Source organism: Citrus sinensis, chromosome 2 (assembly GCF_022201045.2).
Source record: "Citrus sinensis cultivar Valencia sweet orange chromosome 2, DVS_A1.0, whole genome shotgun sequence".
Lineage (NCBI taxonomy): Eukaryota > Viridiplantae > Streptophyta > Magnoliopsida > Sapindales > Rutaceae > Citrus > Citrus sinensis.
Genome location: NC_068557.1, coordinates 4,744,575 through 4,762,488, shown reverse-complemented (window position 1 = coordinate 4,762,488; position 17,914 = coordinate 4,744,575). Strand labels below are relative to the sequence as shown.

Here is a 17,914-nt window from a genome sequence, read left to right as displayed (position 1 = left end):
TTCTCTAATAAGTATACTCCCCCTTATCTTGACATAGATTCTTCAAGATTTGGAGAAAAATCTTTGACCTGACGCATCCTAATTTTGTGTACCAACTTTTTGAATGTCATCATTGGTAGGGATTTTGTAAATAAATTTGCAAGATTATCACTTGAGCATATTTGCTGAATATCCATATCACCATTCTTTTGAAATTCATGTGTATAAATAAATTTGGGTGAAATGTGCTTGGTCCTATCACATTTTACATAATCACTTTTAATTTGAGTAATGCATGCTGCATTATCCTCATATATTATTGTGGGGTTATTTTTAATTGACGACAATTCACATGTTTCTCGAATATGTTGTGCCATTGATCTTTACCAAATGCACTCAGGACTTGCTTCATGAATAACAAGTATTTCTGAATGATTTAAAGATGTTGCAACCATTGTTTGTTTCATTGATCCCCATGATACAACACACTATTACCAGAGCTAAATAAATTACCTATTTGAGATCGAGCTTTATGTGTATCAGAGAGATATCCAACATCTGCATATCGAATTAGTGGAGATTTTGATCCATTTGGATAAAATACACCCATGTCGATTGTTCCACAGAGATAGCCAAATATATGCTTTACACCATTCCAATTCCTATGAATTGGTGTAGAACTATATTTTTCTAATAAATTAACTGAAAATGCAACATTAGGTCAAGTACAATTTGCTAGATACATGAGTGCATCAATTGCACTTAAATATGGTACTTCAAGACCAAGAATTGATTCACCATCTTTTTTAGGACGAATGGATCATTTTCCACATTAAGTAATTGTACCACCATTGGAGTACTTAATGGATGAGCTTTATCCATATAAAAACACTTTAAACTTTTTTAGTGTATGTTGACTGATGTACAAGTATTCCACTTGGCAAATACTCAATTTGTAAGTCAAGACAAAATTTTGTTTTTCCAAGATCTTTCATTTCAAATTTATTTTTCAAACAAGAAGTTATTTTTGAAAGCTCTACAGGAGTTCCAATGAGATTTAAATCATCAACATATTATGCAACTATTACAAATCTAATTTCAGATTTTTTTAATAAAAACACAAGGACAAATTGGATTATTTATATATAATTCTTTTAATAAATAGTTGCTTAGGCGATTGTACCACATACGCCCATACTGTTTTAATCGATACAAGGATATAAACTACGAGGTTTTAATTTGTTTGCTTCTAGCATTTGAAGTCCTTCGAGAATTTTCATATAAATATCTGTATTAATAGAACCATATAGATATACAGTCACAACATCCATGAGACGCACATCAAGCCCTTCAAAGGCTACGAGACTAATTAGAAATCGAAATGTAATTGCATCTATAACAGGAGAATGTGTCTCCTCATAATCACTGCCATGTCTTTGAGAAAAATCTTGTGCAACTAACCTTGCTTTATATCTCACAATTTCATTTATCTCATTTCATTTTCTAACGAATACCCTCGTATAACCAACAAGTTTGACATCTTCAAGCATCAGGACTACTAGTCTGAATACTTTAGTTTCGCGAGTGAATTTAACTCTATTTGAACAGTATCTTTCCACTTTGGCCAATCATTTCTATGTCAATATTTTTCCACAGTTTTTAGGTCAGGATCCTCATAATCATTTATGCTATTAAAAGGCACAGTAAATTAAAAAAATATCATTAATAATTATTTCATTTTGATCCCAAGATTTTTTTATACCAAAAAAACCAATTATAATTTCATTATTTTGTTTCTCTTCAGGAGAAATTTATACTTTCTTAGTTGTTGGAAATGTTTTTCTTTTGGGTCAATGGGACGAATATTATTTGATTAGCGGGCAATGACTCTTTAAGAGTGCTAATTTCATTTTGTAACTTTTCTGTGTTTTCCTCTTCCGAGGAATTTTGTCTTTGGAGCCAATTGGCCTTCCATGTTTCAAATGTACTTTACTTTCGTTAGTTTTGGTGTGTTATCCTTCATGGATCTCAACACGTGTTGGGGCATTTTCAGTTGGAATATGTGATTATGTTATATTTCTTGAATCAGTAAATGCATCAAGAATTTGATTTGCAATATTTGACAAATGAATGATCATTTGAACTTTAATTTCACTTTGATTTGTACGAGGATCAAGATGAGATAATGATGATGCATGCCACGTAATTTCTCGTCATTCATTTGTTTTTGTCTTCTCTACCCCTGATGACGGGAAAACTTGTTCACCAAAATGGAAATCTGCAAATCGTGCAGTAAAAAGATCTCCAGTTAAAGGTTCAAGATACCTAATTAATTATAGAGCATCGAAACCAACATAAATTCCAAGTCTTCGTTGCAAACCCATTTTATTTCTTTGTGGGGAAGCAACTAGGACAGCACATCAAAAAATTTTCAAATGAGAAATATCTGTCTGTTGGCCAAAAACAAGTTGTGAAGGTGAATATGTATGATAAAAACTTGGCCGAATGTGAATTAATGATGCAACATGTAGTATTGTATGTACCCAACATTAAAAAAGGAAAATTTGATCTAAAATTTAATGGTCATGCAATTAATTATAAACTTTTAAATAAAGATTCAGCTAAACCATTTTGTGCATGAGTGTGTGCAACAGAATGCTCAACATCAATTCCAATAAACATGTAATAATCATTAAAAGATTTAGATGTGAATTTACCAGCGTTATCAAGTCTAAACTTTTTATTAAGAAAATCATGAAATTGTGCTCTTAATCTAATGATTTGAGCAAGAAAATCTAGCAAATGCAACACCACAACTAGAAAGTAAAGAGACATGTGACCATTTAGTTGATGCATCTATTAAAACCAAGAAATAATGAAATGGTCCACAACTTGGGTGTATAAGGTCACATATATCTCCTTGGATTCTTTCTAAAAATTTAGGAGATTTGAGAATTACTTTCATTGGAGATGGTCGAATTATTAATTTCCCTTGAGAACAAGCAACACATGGACTTTCAGTTGATAAAAAAATCATCTGGTTATTTAATTGATGTCCATGTGAATTTTTTATAATATGACGCATCATGATTGATCCAGGATGCCTAAGTCGATCATACCAAAGTTTAAAAATCTTTGGATTAGAGAACTTCTGGTTCATTATAAAGTTTATTTCTACTGTTCTTATAATTGTATGATACAGCCAAGAAGAAAGCGAATGTAGTTTTTCCAGTACATACTTTTAGCATGAAATAGTTAAAAGTAATGCAAAGAAATTCAGAATTACCTTCACTAGATGTTTCAATTTGATATTCGTTTTGATGAATATCCTTAAAAGTAAGTAAATTTCTGCTGGATTTGCTGGAATATAAAACATCATTTATTTGTAATTTTGTACCATTTAATAACATAATATTAGCTCTTCCAGAGCCTTCCATTAGATTAGTAGAACCAGATATTGTATTAACATTAACCTTAGCTAATATTAAATTGTGGAAATATCTTTTATTTCGTAGAATTGTGTGCATTGTTGTACTATCCACCAAACATCCATCTTCATTTTTCACCAAGTGTAAATCACTTTGCTTCCGCTTCCTCTAATCGTAAGAGAACTTTCACAAAATTATTAAGCTTACATAGCAAATTTACTGAGCTAAATTTGTGAAGATTTTGGATTTGAACTTCTAGTCCATCATCAATATTGTGATTTCTTGTAATAAGATCTATAGTCATTATTTTCTTTTGAATCAAAAATTCATACTTTTTCTTTTAATAAAAGAAAATATACATTAATTTATATTGGTACTCTTGATTTGCTACTAAAGGAGCATATGTGCGGTATAAAACCATGTCCTATTTCTTTTATTTTTTTTCTCCACTTAATTTCAAATGAGAGAATTAATTGAGCTTTTGAAATTATCGTCAAGCTTATAAATGAATTTTTAGCTCCTTCAGAGAGATGATCATAAAAGAAAATCATAATCTTTTACAATCCTTTTGGGATTGATTTCTTACACAAAAATACTTTAGTACTATTCATGGTCTTAAACATGTGAATATTAATTAGACTTTAGTAATTCAAGACAATAATAATAAATGTTCATCAAGAATTCAATAAAAACATAGAGATCAATTTAAAAGTTCAAATACATATATATGCTACTTACAACTCATTCCTATATTTTATCATATCAAACTATTGTTGAAAATCATCTAATATAAATAAGCATGCAAAAATCTATCACTAAAAGTCTAAGAAGTTGAAAACAGAACAATGAGCCAACGAAGTCAAGAAGTTGTTAAAATAAAAAAAAGAACATTTTTTTTAATGACCTCATTTATTACTCAAACACTTTTGATTGTCATATTTTTTCCTTAAAAATTTTTCAAGGAAACAATTATGTGTTATTTATATATATTCACTTTGTAATTCCTTCTGGGAGATATGGAGAAGAAAATTTGTATATAGTCTTACATGACATATACATGAACTTATAATATTTATATAGTCCTTCGGGGACATTTAATTGTTAGGATTAATATTCGATTAAATCTATGCACGGATATATGAAGTCTATATATGATTATCTTTGATTTTATGTATTTCATTAAATTGTTTACATAGAGTGCTTAGAAAAAATTTAACTATTTGATATTCAATATGTTTACGTGGGATGTTTAGATAACATACTATTAAACAGAAAAAGAACCTACACAAGATTAATTTTAATTGAATTTAATTGTTATATCCATGAGATGACATAGATTGATTTTGAATTACCACTCTAAAATTGAGGATTAATTAATAATTAGATAATTACTAGTTGGAACAATGGTGGATTCTGAAATCTTGGTAATTTTTGTTTTATTGAATTTTCATTTGCTTTAATTATTTTCTTATTTTAATTAGTTTTATTTCCCTTAAAAACTCAATTTGTTCAACTAGGTTAGGATTAATATTAATTTTAGATTTAAATTAGACTTTTCAATTTATAACAATCCATGTGGGTTCGACCTTGTTACCACTATTCTATTTCTAGATTCGTGCGCTTACGAGTATATTAAAATTTTTCACAACAAACATACACTTGTATTCTCTCATTAAAACAACTGAAATTAATTAAAATAAATTCAAATCTAGATAACAATAAATTAAGCTCTTAACAAAAAATAAATATTACATTTATTTTCAGAATATAAAATTATTCTAATTCATTTAAAGAATAACTATAAGAATGTCTTCCTAAAAAAATAAAAATAAAAATATAATTAACAGCTATACTTAGCTGAGCACCGAATTCCATTAATTCAATACTCACCATAAACTTCGCTAAGTTCCAGATCTTAATTTGTATTTGACAAATTAAAGAAGGATCCTATTTTGTCTCCACAATTATCTCCTCTCTAATCTAATTTATGATTTAAAAACGTATGAATGAATGATATATTTGGTTTTGTAAATTATATAATTCCTAATCTCCTTTGTTCTTCTAAAGCAAAAGCAATTAATTTTTTTTTTTTTTATAAAAAAACAATAATAATGTCAGACACGAAAGCAGAAACAGCATACAAATCCCTCTCAAGTATCCTCACCAACACCCCTCCTTCCTCTCAAAACCCGGCGTCCTCTCTTCTCTACGACCCCGAAATCTCCTCCCAAGTCTCCGCCCTCCTCCGGCATCCAAACTCCGGCGCCGGCGATGACAACCTCTGCCGCTGGCTCTACGACACATTCCAATCATCCGACCCGCAACTGCAGCTGGTCGTCGTCCGTTTCCTCCCCATAATCGCCGGCGTTTACCTCTCCCGTGTCACCCTTCGTAAACCCTTAGCCGGTTTCGAGGCCGTTCTCTTAGCCCTCTACTCCCACGAGACCACGTCACGCAAAGGACAGTCACTGACTGTAAACGTCCCCGATTTGTCACACCCAAGTATATATCACGAATCCAAAGCGCCATCGAAGAACAACGCCACGGATTTGAACCTAGCGGTGATATCTCCGAGCTTGGAGCCACACGGAACGGTGAGATCCACAAGGAGAGCAAGAATTGTTGGGGTCGCGTTGGAGTTATATTACAGTAAGATCCCACAAATGCCTGTAGGATCCAAGATTGAGTTCTGCGAGTTTTGTCAAGCTTGGGCTGGCCAGGATGGAGATATGCGTAAAGATGGAAACGGTGGTGATGAAGCTATAAATCAAAAGGTGGGGATTAGTAAAGAGGGGAGAATTCCATTGCCTTGGGAACTGTTGCAACCGGTTTTGAGGATTTTGGGGCATTGCCTTTTGGGTTCGAATAAGAAGAATAAGGAGCTGTATGAAGCTGCTTGTTGTGCAAGTAGAAGTTTGTACGCTAGGTCTTTACATGATATAAACCCTAATGCGATATTGGCAACTGGGAGTTTGGTTAGACTGGCGAAGATGGGTTTGGATTCTCAGAATGATCAGGTTGATCATACTGAGGTACCATGGACTAGAGTCATCTCACTTTAATGCATTGTATATAATGTGTATGCGTCCCATCACTTCTTTCCAATTCCATTTGGCCCATTTCTCATTTAACAAAACATTAATCTATAGAGATTTGCGAATGTAATCAAAATAAGACCAGCTAACAATAATACTACTGATACAAATTAAAAAAAAAAAAAAATCGTTCAGCATAGTTTTTCTAACTTTACTTTCATTCTTTGTTTTAAATCATACTGGGTAGAAAAAAAACGATTAATTCTATTTTTATTTCTCCTAAAATTTGGGGTTTGTTTAGTTTAAAACCTAACTTTATTGCTTTTGATTTGAATTGACCTTAAACTCAAACCAGCACAAGCCCACCGGCCACCTCTGTCTATATATACCACAAGAAAATTCAAATGTACTCAAACAAAACAAATGTTAACGTCCTTGTCAACGTCTGCAATCACAGAGTGCAATAAATGCTTTCTACTTTTAAATCATAATCAAAGGTATGATTCAACTTCCAACTCCCCCGTCCACAACCGGATGAACAAATTCTTGCGGGCTCTAATTTGATCCATTTGATGGATCTCCGTCCAGCTGTCTTCATCATCACTTTGTTTCTTCTCAAAGGAATTGTGAACCTTTTAGGGTTAATTATTGAAGTAATTTATTGAATTGTTAACTAAAAGAGCAAGGAAGTACGCGTGGGTATACTCCAGCGAGCATTACCATGGCCGTGGTGTGAAATAATTGAAAATTCGGTAATGTGAACATAGAACTTTCTTGTGATATTTGTGTATTTGCGTGATCTAAACAAATACTAAATTGTTGGGCATTGCCAGGGTGTAAACTTATACTTCTAGTCAAGCTTTATTTGTTAGCTACCAATAATAAATGATCTTCTATATACATATTTGTGGGTAAAAGCTCATTTACTCCTTATATTTTAAGATTAGTATTTATTTAGTTCTTATATTTTTAAAAATGTCTCGAAATATCCATGCCGTTAAAGTATTGATACTCGTATCGTTACTTTTTATTTCTTTTTGCTTACTTTAACAATATTACCCTTTTATAATAATTTTTTTGTTTGGACATTAATAAAAAAAATAATTAAATTACCAATTTAACCCTAAAAATTATATTAATTTTTAATTGTCAAAAATTGTATGCAATCTACCAAGTGTGCAAAACTGCAAATGGTGCTTGCAAAAAAATTAATATATGTTTTTTTTTAAGGTTAAATTGATAATTTAATTATTATTTTTATTAATGTCCTAATAAAAAAATTATTATAAAAGGGTAATATTGTAAAAGTAAACTAAAAGAAATAAAAAGTAACGGTAGGGATATCAATACTTTAACGGCAGGGATGTTTCGAGATATTTTTAAAAATATAGGAACTAAATGGACACTAATCTTAAAATATAGGAACTAAATAAGCTTTTACCCCACATTTGTTTGAAAAGTACGTTTAACCTTTGCTATATGTACAAGTTTTTCTTCAAATAAGAAATGTTCATTTGCTACCATAATTTTTCTATAAGAAAAGTTACTCTTGACCTCCATATATAACGTGCTCGCTACAACTATATATTTACATTACACTTGAATAATTAATGCCTTGAAAACATATTACCCTGTGCTTCTAGGCCACTTGTCGAACATTTGGAGAAACAATAAATTTATCAGTAAAGAAATCTGTCAAAACATGACTACACTATGAAGCCCACCCCCGCAAATGATCTGTTCGAATTATGTCTAGACGTGCGTTTAACATAATCCACCTAAAACCCAGCCCATAAACGTGCTCCAAACGAAGATGGACAGACAGACTTACTCTTAAATTATAAGAAATTTTTCTCTCAGGAATATATTGAAAAACTTGAACCCCTGATTTAATTATGAAGCAATGATGTGTCAACAATTAGGCTAGAAAGTGGTTGATAGTATTTAATGTGCATAAAATGTTAACATCGCCCTTTTTTGTATCATGATTCTTTTAATGATACATATTGGGTTTATGAGCTAGTTTCTCATTTATTTGGGGTATATGTGCCAAAGTCCTTATTTAGTATGCACTCATCATCAATGCGTTGATCAAGGTTAGCCCTCATAATGTTATGATTTATGACCACCCTTTAACATATTATTGGTTTATATATATGCTCACGTTAAGTTAATGGAAGTATACAAAATTAATGAAAAAAAAGAAATTTGAAAAAAAAAATGAAAAATATAACAAATTGGTTAGTAGTTGCCCCCTTATTTATTAACGCCTGCTGGCAAGAAGTTGTCTCTGTGCTTGCCCTTTCTTTTCCCACTCACGCACTTCACCGGAATCGCCACAATATAACAACACTTCACAAAACCTCAGCAATAGTTAACTTAAATATTTGTCATTCGCCAATATGGGAAAGGGAAACCGCAGCGCAGCAGCAACCGCAGCCGCCGCCGCCGCTGCTTTCTTCTTAATAATGGTTTCTTGTATCGGCTCTTCGTCAGGCCAGGCGTTGGCGCCGGGGCCATATATGGCCTTCGGGCCGTCACCCTCGCCCGAGGACGACTGTTTGATGAAGGTACTGAACATGTCGGACTGCTTGTCGTACGTGACGGAGGGAAGCAATGTGACGGTGCCGGACAAGCCGTGCTGCCCGGAGCTGGCCGGTTTGGTTGAGAGCAACCCCATTTGTTTGTGCCAGCTTCTCGGGAAGAACAATACGTATGGAATCAAGATTGATATCACTCGAGCTCTCAAGCTTCCTTCTGTTTGTGGCGTCACCACCCCTCCGGTTAATCTTTGCTCCTGTACGTGCACCCTTTCTTTTCTATTATTATTATTTGGAGAAATTATGAGAATTAAAAAATAAAAACACACAAAATTATACACGTAATTGCAAAATTGAAAAAAGAAACCATAATAAAATTTTCAACTACAAAATTTTCAGATAGATACTAGAACTAAAATGGATTTTTTTTTTTTTAAAATTTAGTAATGTGAACTGAAAATGTTATTTGGTGAAGAGATGATATATTTTTATTCCTAAATTTTAACAATAATAATTATTATTTTCCCGGCGTATGTAATGACGGTTACCGTGATATCGTGGGTAACGCTTTCAAAAATCATTAATGGCTAACCGACTCGGCGGTTGCGTTGCCCACTCCACGCCAATGATAGTGATAAATGCGCCACGCTGCTGTGTATGCTTACCTGTCATGGGCCACGCTACTATTTCTGTGGGGACCACATGAAAAAAATTGGGATTTTTTTTTTAAGAGAAAAAATTGGAATCTAATTTAAGGACATTAATGATTTTATTGATTGTCTCACCAACTCACGTGGACTGCTGCTTTCTTTACAAACGGATGGAAATAAATAAATAAATGCATTAAATTCACGAAATTTATAATGGGCCGACATTGGGTCGAAACTTGGGTTAATTTTGTTATAACTTTTAAGTGCATGTTGTGTTTTTTTTACAGTGGCTGGAGTTCCGATTGAAGCTCCAACAGGAAGCCCAGGGCCCGCGTCACCAGGTATTTATTACAATTTCTTCATACACCACATGTATTCTAGGGAAGGGACTCTATTTATTTATTTTTGAACCACAATTATGTAAAAAGATTTGATATTGGAAAAGAGTAATGCTACACATCTTAAATTTTTTATCTTAAAAAGTTATCCCAAATGATGTGTCATTTATCAATTTGTTTGTGAGATAATATAATTAATTCACTTGGATCTTGTAAAGAATTATCAACCACTCAATTAATGACACATCATTTGAAATAACTTTTTAGAATAAAAAATTTGAGATGTGTAGCACAAACGTAAAAATTTTATTTTATAACAATATAAAAAATGTGTTCATACTATATAAAAAGTACGGACGTCCGCATTAAAACAAAACTCTTATTTATTTATGGTCAGTGCTATGTTACGTTAATCGTAACGTACGCCACGCACAACAACAGTAGCGGGTTCCATCATAGATATTGTTGCTGTGTGTGGATGTACGTTACGATTATCGTAACGTACATCCACACACAGCAACAATATCTATGATGGAACCCGCTACTGTTGTTGTGCGTGGCGTACGTAACGTAACGTAGGGGCTCCCATTTATATATATGTTTGTTTGTATAACAATTGCTACTAATCATTTGAAACATAACGATACAAATTAAATGATGAAGGTACTCAACCGCCGTCCGGTTTAGCTGCCAGCCCTTCAAATGGAAATAATGACAATGCAGCATCAGGCAACGCAGGCTCCGTTCTGGCCCTCCTTGTTGGCTTAGCAGTTGCATCTCTGATTTAATTCTTATTTTATTGTTTTAATTTCATACTTGAATATTTTTTTCTTTTAAATTTTTGGAATGGTATTTTATGTTTTATTGTATTTGTACCCAGATAATTTGTGTCTAGCTAGTGACACCAATAATATTCTCTCTTCGGTACATTCACCCATCTTCCTGTAGAATCATTTTTTTTTTTTTAATAACTGTAGAATCATTTGATTATGATGATATAATGTGCTGTAATTTTTTATGGGAAAGTTTCTTGATCTCTATGTTATTGCCCATGGCAGCCAATCTCTGGCAGTAGTCTTTCAATTAGGAAAATTACTAATACTGTGCATCAGCCTTTCCAAGTCCTAAACAAAATTCCCAAAAAAAAAAAAAATTATATAGAGTTGACAATCGGGTCCGCGATGTCCTATCATGATATAAGAATTATTTGAGCTGAAGAATTCAAGTTCAGGCTCGGTGAATCTAATTAAAATGTCATACAAGTTGAAGTTGTGATTTATTATGTTAAAATTATTATTAAATTAATTTTAACAAACTAGATTTCTAATTCGGTTCCTAACAAAGTTAAGTTGTAAATATAATTATTAAAAAAAAACTATTATTATTAAAAGTAGAAAATGGACAAATTTTACGGCGCCGTAGAGAACACTTTTGTTGACAATCTTTTACTCTCGAAGACCAATATCGTAGCTTGGTTTGGTAGACGCTGTCGCCGTCTTTACGGGTAGGTAAGGACAACGAAGAAAGCGAGAAAACAAAAGATTGTTTTAAAAAATTGATACCCATACGTGATTGAAGATTAATACCACAAATTATTATTCATAAGTAAACAGCATAAATTACACGGTCAGTAGCAGCAATTGTTTGACTTTTGAAATTAAAAATGGCATAAATAACCAGCAATTGACGTTGAGGATTGGGACATTATTGATTTTGGCGCAAATTCAATCCTCGTGGAGACAGAGGAGAAGCATGGCGATGGCGTCTTCTTATTTGCAGTGCAATCACCAGCATCAACTCCATCTACCTTCGATTAGGCCAAATGGGTTTTCTTTTTTTAAACCAAAAACAAATTTTAGAAGGACCCAACTTATCAAATGCACCAGAAAGCAAGTCGAGGTTTCTATCCTCTCCACTCCTTTTTTTTTTCCCTTCCTTTTTGTGGCCATTTATTTACTTTTTATTTATAATTATTTTTTTTTCCCCCCCTGATTGGTGGGAATTTTAGGTAGTGTATGATCCTGATGAAAGGAGAAACAAGTTGGCAGATGAAGTAGACAGGGAAGCTCCTCTTTCAAGGCTCACTCTGTTCTCACCTTGCAAGGTTTTTATTAATTTAAGCTTAAATTTTTAATCTGATATTTTCGGATATTTCGTTTTCATGCTTTGGCTTATATAAGCTTATGTGGTGCAGATAAATGCTTTTTTGAGAATTACAAACAAGAGAGAAGATGGGTTTCATGATTTAGCATCGCTCTTTCATGTAAGATGCGGAAACAGTTGTAGTAATCAGTTAATTATTATTGTTTTTTTTCCCCATTTTTGTTTAGCAATCTTATATCTTGACCATTTTTGGGGTTCCAGGTAATTAGTTTAGGTGATACAATTAAGTTCTCTTTGTCACCCTTGAAGAGTAGGGATCGTTTGTCAACCAATGTGCCAGGGATACCTGTTGATGATAGTAATTTGGTGGGGCATAACTCTTTTCTTATTCTTCAGTTATTTATTTATTTTAATCTCTTTTTCTTTGTTTCTGATAAGTGGTAATGTTTTTGAAACTTTTCTTTGGCAGATAATTAAGGCGCTTAACCTTTATAGGAAGAAGACTGAGAGTGACAATTTCTTTTGGGTAAAAATTTACGATGAGTAATTTTGATCTGTACGGAAGTTTTATATAAATTCGTATTTTTATCAGCTGATATACTGTCTGCAAACTTTTTTCAGCGACTATTCTCATTAAAACTTGTCTGCAGATTCATCTTGATAAAAAGGTGCCTAGCGGAGCAGGACTTGGTGGTGGAAGCAGTAATGCAGCTACTGCACTTTGGGCAGCTAATCAATTTAATGGTTGTGTTGCCACTGAGAAGGAACTTCAAGAATGGTCAAGTGAGATTGGTTCAGATATTCCCTTCTTTTTCTCCCATGGAGCAGCGTATTGTACTGGTAGAGGTGAGGTATGTTTTTGTTTACACAAAAATGGAGCTAACAGATGTTTGTCCTGTTTCATTTCAGACCATGTAAGTGCATGAAATTGTTCTGCAATTTATTTTCAAAATTTTAGAGGTGTAACTGTGTGAGGGAACTAGACTATTTAGTGCCATGTAGTGTCAGGACTTGTTTCATTTGCATCTTCTTTTTTTATTAGTTTAGTGTCTGGGACTTTTACTTTATTTTCCCATTTTAGATTCACATATAAGCCTATCATTTATTTGATAATATCACTTGGAAATTCAAATTATTATTTATATTCATTTGATTAAAACTGCTATGCTGCTCTTATATTTTAGGAAAAATATAGGGTTCAACGGCATAAGGGATAAATTATGTTTGCATTGAGGTGGCAGTCATGTATGCTGCACTTACTTTTGGAAGAATAATATTTGGTAAAAGATGGTACAGGGATGCATATTTTGGAGTTTTAAGATGTATCTAGATACAGTGTCTGAGTATTTCAGTCATTTATTTGTAGTGACTTTTCAATAACTGTTTTATTGTTAGAATTTTTCAGTGTCCTTTAGTTGGAATGGAAAGATTAAGTAGACCATTTTTCAGAGACAAAATACCATGGTTACCTTTATATACTTTGGTATCGTATTTCTTGCAGCACACAAAGACACAAAACACATTCATTTATTAAGTTGCAACTGCTTATCATCATTGTTCCAACATTTTGAATTTCCACTAAAGCCTTGTTTTGCATTGTTCAGGTTGTTCAAGATATTCCCCCACCCATACCTTTGGATGTTCCAATGGTTCTTATAAAGCCCAGGGAGGCATGTCCCACAGCTGAAGTGTACAAGGTAAGGCCTTCTATTTTATTTTATTTTATTTTGGTCTATATTACATAAGTGAACAAATGTCTGAACTATATTGTTTACGTATGATGTGTCATTGCTAAGAAAGTTTTGATTCTGCAGCATCTTCGACTTGATCAGACCAGTAAGGTTGATCCTTTAACATTGCTCGCGCAGATTTCTGGGAATGGATTGTCTCAAGACGTTTGTATTAATGATTTAGGTATGAGTTTGTGAGGAATACTCTGCGTGTCTTTTTTCCCTTTTGGTTCTCCCCATACTTTCTTCTTTTCCCCTATTTTAGCTTTTATTTATTTATTTCTTTTTCAAATTTGGCAATCAATACTGCCCCAATCTATTCGTATTAGGTTTGAAGTGGTGCATAGGTTATTTGATTGGTTACTAGATTTCTGACATTGATCAGCTTTATAGAGTTGTTTCCTTTCCTGTGTGAACATCTGTTTCACTGTTAACTTTTTTTTGGATTAGTATACTCTTATTTTTTATCCAAATTAAAAAGAAATGGTGAGATATTCGTCCTCTGTGATTACGTAGACATCATGCATCAAACCAATACACATGTTATGGGTGGTATTGGAAGTTGATGTATGGTGATTTGGACCTTATTCGCATTGAGGCACTGTTGAAATTTTGTTAGTATATCCGTCATAGAAGTACTTATAGTTGGTAATAGCAGGATCGCTGTTGTTATGTAACTGCTACAATTCTATCTTCCATCCTGTCTGTTGCCTTTTACATGTTTATATTTGTGTTTTCTGCAGAAGCACCAGCATTTCAAGTTCTCCCATCTCTTAAAAGATTAAAACAGCGTATAATTGCAGCTGGTCGTGGACAATATGATGCTGTGTTTATGTCTGGCAGGTATGGAGACCGGAAATGCTTTTGAACATCAATTTCTAATTCAGAATTTTGCATAAGTTCCGCAAGATTTGTTCCTGGAAATGCTGTTTCTATCTCTTGTCACACAATTGTCTCTCTCTCTCTGTCTCTTCAGTATTGTTATTATTTATCTTTCTTTCTTTGAACAACACCACCTGTCCACCCTATACACAAGCAGAAATTCAACTCAACCCCCTTCCAAGGTTGATTTGATGGACCAAAATCTTTGTCCCCAAAGCAATAGCATATATCTCTTCCAATGAAGCGGACAAAGATTTTTGTCCCCAGCAAGAAATCTGATTTGAGATTGAGTTCTCGATTCTCTTGATTTCATTCTTTTAGCTACTGTAAACTCATTTCTGCTGTCTATATTTGATGCAGTGGTAGCACTATTGTTGGTATCGGTTCCCCAGACCCTCCACAGTTTATCTATGATGACAATGAATATGAGGATGTCTTTTTGTCAGGTAAGACTTATGTAATTGAATCGATAGTTTGCTAGTTTTATATCTTTATAAAAAATGATTGCTGAAAGTCAAATGACTTATAAGAATGAATTATGTTTGAGAGAATCATATAAACCGATAAATAACTACTGTCAACGCTTATTCAAGAATAGATAATCGTTGTAATATGGTATCTATAGCTTATCTTTCTGTTCATTTATGGTTTCTATAGCTAATCTTTCCATATATTTTGAATCAGTAGATAAATGCAATTATAAAGTCTCAGTTACTTAGAAATAGAATAGAACAATTTACAGGAGCTTTTGGGATTTTTGTACCCTGTTTTTTCTGAATGAAGTGGGTTATGTTCTAAGGAAATTCTAATTCAACTTCGTATGTTCCCAACTTGTGTACAGACATTGATTTTTGGAGATGGAGATTAATACAGTGTCTTGTGCATGAAGTATGCACATTAGTTCACTAATCTCACCATCCTTTTCTGTCCTGTGACTTCTCTGATCCATATTCTGTTCATTTCTATTTTTATTTTCACTTTTTTAATTATTGCCTAATGGTCATCCAATCCCCTTCCCACCCTTATGAGCGGGATCTGAACCGTAGACCTCTTGAACCATCTCAAGAGGTTTCACCAGTTAAGTTGCTAGCACCCTGTCCGCTATCACCTTGATCAAACATTATTTAACTTGACCATTAGTTGAATCTTGCTTCAAGATATGAATAAATGTTTGATTTGTGCTGCTGTCTTTGGCTGTAATTTTTTTATTTAGTTTTGAATTTTTGGCTTTGTAGCTCCTACATAGATGATTCCTTCCAGAGTCTTGTCATATTACAAAAGCAAAGAACTACTCCATGACTAGTTTAATTCGTGATATGTGAGCAAACATTCACAACACATCGGATGTGTCATTGGGGCTTCAGCACTTATCCTGTGGTGCCTGAGCAGTAAATTCAAAATTGATACTTATCAATGCACTGGATCTTGCCCTTGAGCAAAAAACCTTTTGTGCTCAAGCTTGGATGCTAGTGTAGAGCAGTTACTTGTAAAATCACGGTGTCGTAATCCTGCATAAGATAGAAGTGAATGAGTTTCTTGGGCATATGAGGGTAATTGTTCAGTATCACCTAATAAGCTAGTCTTTGGTTGATGTAGGTCTTAATCCACAATCAATGGTATGAGGAAAACTTTAGATCTCTACCTTCGATTTCTATTCCAAGCATTTTTGTGCATGTGCTAACTAGATTACTATGCTGAGTGGGTCCCCCACGGGTTAGGAATGGGCCTGTCTCAAGCAGATTACCATGTTGGAGTAGGGCTATAGGGATAGGATGGTAGGTGACCTTAGGAAACAAGAAAGGTGGGAACCACAATGGATTGGCTAGACATACGATGGCAACACATAATTGGGTGAGGTAATATAGGGTTCCCATTTTGGGTAGAAAATTGATATATCCTGGCTTATAAAGGTGGGTGTGCTATTTGACATAATGGGCTAGTCTTTTGTTATGAGAAACATCTAAGCTAGTCTCTTGTTTATGCGAAGCATTTAACTTGTGAAAATAGATGTTAATGCTTCAAAAGGATTTCTCTAACACTCCAAAAGCCTTTTGTAGTTTTTTTTTTTCCCTCTCTCTCTGTCTCTCACACTTCAATAAATATTGGCATGAACGAAATCCAAGCTACCTCCTCTCCTATGTTAGTCAGGTACTGCCTCAGGAGTATTTAACTGTTGATCTAACTAGCACCTATAATTTCTCTAGAACTGATGAAGTTTGATGTATACAATAAATGAAGTGGTTTCTTATGGTTGTAACCTCTTGTGTCATTATCTTTTTGTTGAATGGTAAGTAAGAAAGGGCATGACCTTTCTGTTGGGTTTTTTTTTTTTTTTTTGGGGGGGGGGGGGGGGGGGGGAGGGAAGGTATTCTATATTACACATGAAGCCCAACTTATTACCACACTAAACTGCAGACCAGAAAAGAGAGTTTGATGTTTAAGCTTCTGGAATGGATAACACAAGGATCGGATATTTTTTATGACATGTTTATGTTTATTTTCTCATATCGAAATGTGGCGTATAAATAAATTTATTAAGGGATGTGTTATCAGCTGTCTAGATTGCTACAATAATCATTTTCATTCCAAGTATGCTGCCTGACCTTGAACTTATTTTTGATGCAGAGGCTAGATTTATCACTCGCGAAGTGAATCAGTGGTATAGAGAATCTGCTTCAACAAATGCTTGTAGCGAACCCCCTGCATTTTCCGAAACTGTGGGGTGATGTCTTGATAATGAAGAAATTGATAACACAACTTGTTCAATTTACTGTTGTGCTACTTCATTTTATGTGACATAGGATGCCTACGTTCGTTCGTTGTAGGTAATCTAAGTTTTACATACGGATTTAAAATTAAATCTGTTGTCATATTATGTATTTTCTATACAACTGATCATGAGTTACCAAATGTGTTGAAGCTATGGATTAAAAATATGAGAGATTTTACTTTCATAGTTCAATACAAATGTTTATCCTTTTATATAATGTAACGACAATCATTGCCAACTAGTTTACCCGAACGTACCGTGGCATGTAGTCAATGATCTAAAATTTGTGTTAAAATATTGTTATTTTAAATTTAAAAGTATCTAATAATTTTCACTATGTCATTAGACAAGGACATTTCTGCACTATTGAGGTACCGTACAGTCATTTTCGTATTATTCGCCGAGACGTCGTGCAATACTCTTCTTTTTCCGCAGAACGACGCGTTATCCGCAGTATTG

At 33.6% G+C, this 17,914-nt stretch overlaps 3 protein-coding genes across 3 annotated transcripts; all 3 read left to right on the top strand.

Moving 5' to 3' along the window:
• The first annotated feature begins 5,510 nt into the window (after positions 1–5,510).
• Positions 5,511–6,645, top strand: LOC102616947 (uncharacterized). Its single transcript, XM_006470432.3, has one exon. It carries the CDS (start codon positions 5,519–5,521, stop codon positions 6,467–6,469), a length of 951 nt encoding a protein of 316 aa, XP_006470495.2. The 5' UTR covers positions 5,511–5,518; the 3' UTR covers positions 6,470–6,645.
• A 2,069-nt stretch (positions 6,646–8,714) lies between these two features.
• On the top strand, positions 8,715–10,897 carry LOC102617153 (non-specific lipid transfer protein GPI-anchored 2-like). Its single transcript, XM_006470352.4, has 3 exons — positions 8,715–9,241; positions 9,920–9,973; positions 10,634–10,897. Exons 1-3 carry the CDS (start codon positions 8,845–8,847, stop codon positions 10,756–10,758), a joined length of 576 nt encoding a protein of 191 aa, XP_006470415.2. The 5' UTR covers positions 8,715–8,844; the 3' UTR covers positions 10,759–10,897.
• Positions 10,898–11,489: 592 nt separating this feature from the next.
• On the top strand, positions 11,490–17,677 carry LOC102617443 (4-diphosphocytidyl-2-C-methyl-D-erythritol kinase, chloroplastic). The gene is made up of 11 exons (XM_006470353.4): positions 11,490–11,869; positions 11,979–12,074; positions 12,165–12,233; positions 12,335–12,439; positions 12,543–12,599; positions 12,724–12,924; positions 13,678–13,770; positions 13,888–13,987; positions 14,547–14,646; positions 15,046–15,131; positions 17,311–17,677. Exons 1-11 carry the CDS (start codon positions 11,723–11,725, stop codon positions 17,409–17,411), a joined length of 1,155 nt encoding a protein of 384 aa, XP_006470416.2. The 5' UTR covers positions 11,490–11,722; the 3' UTR covers positions 17,412–17,677.
• The last annotated feature ends 237 nt before the right edge of the window (positions 17,678–17,914 follow it).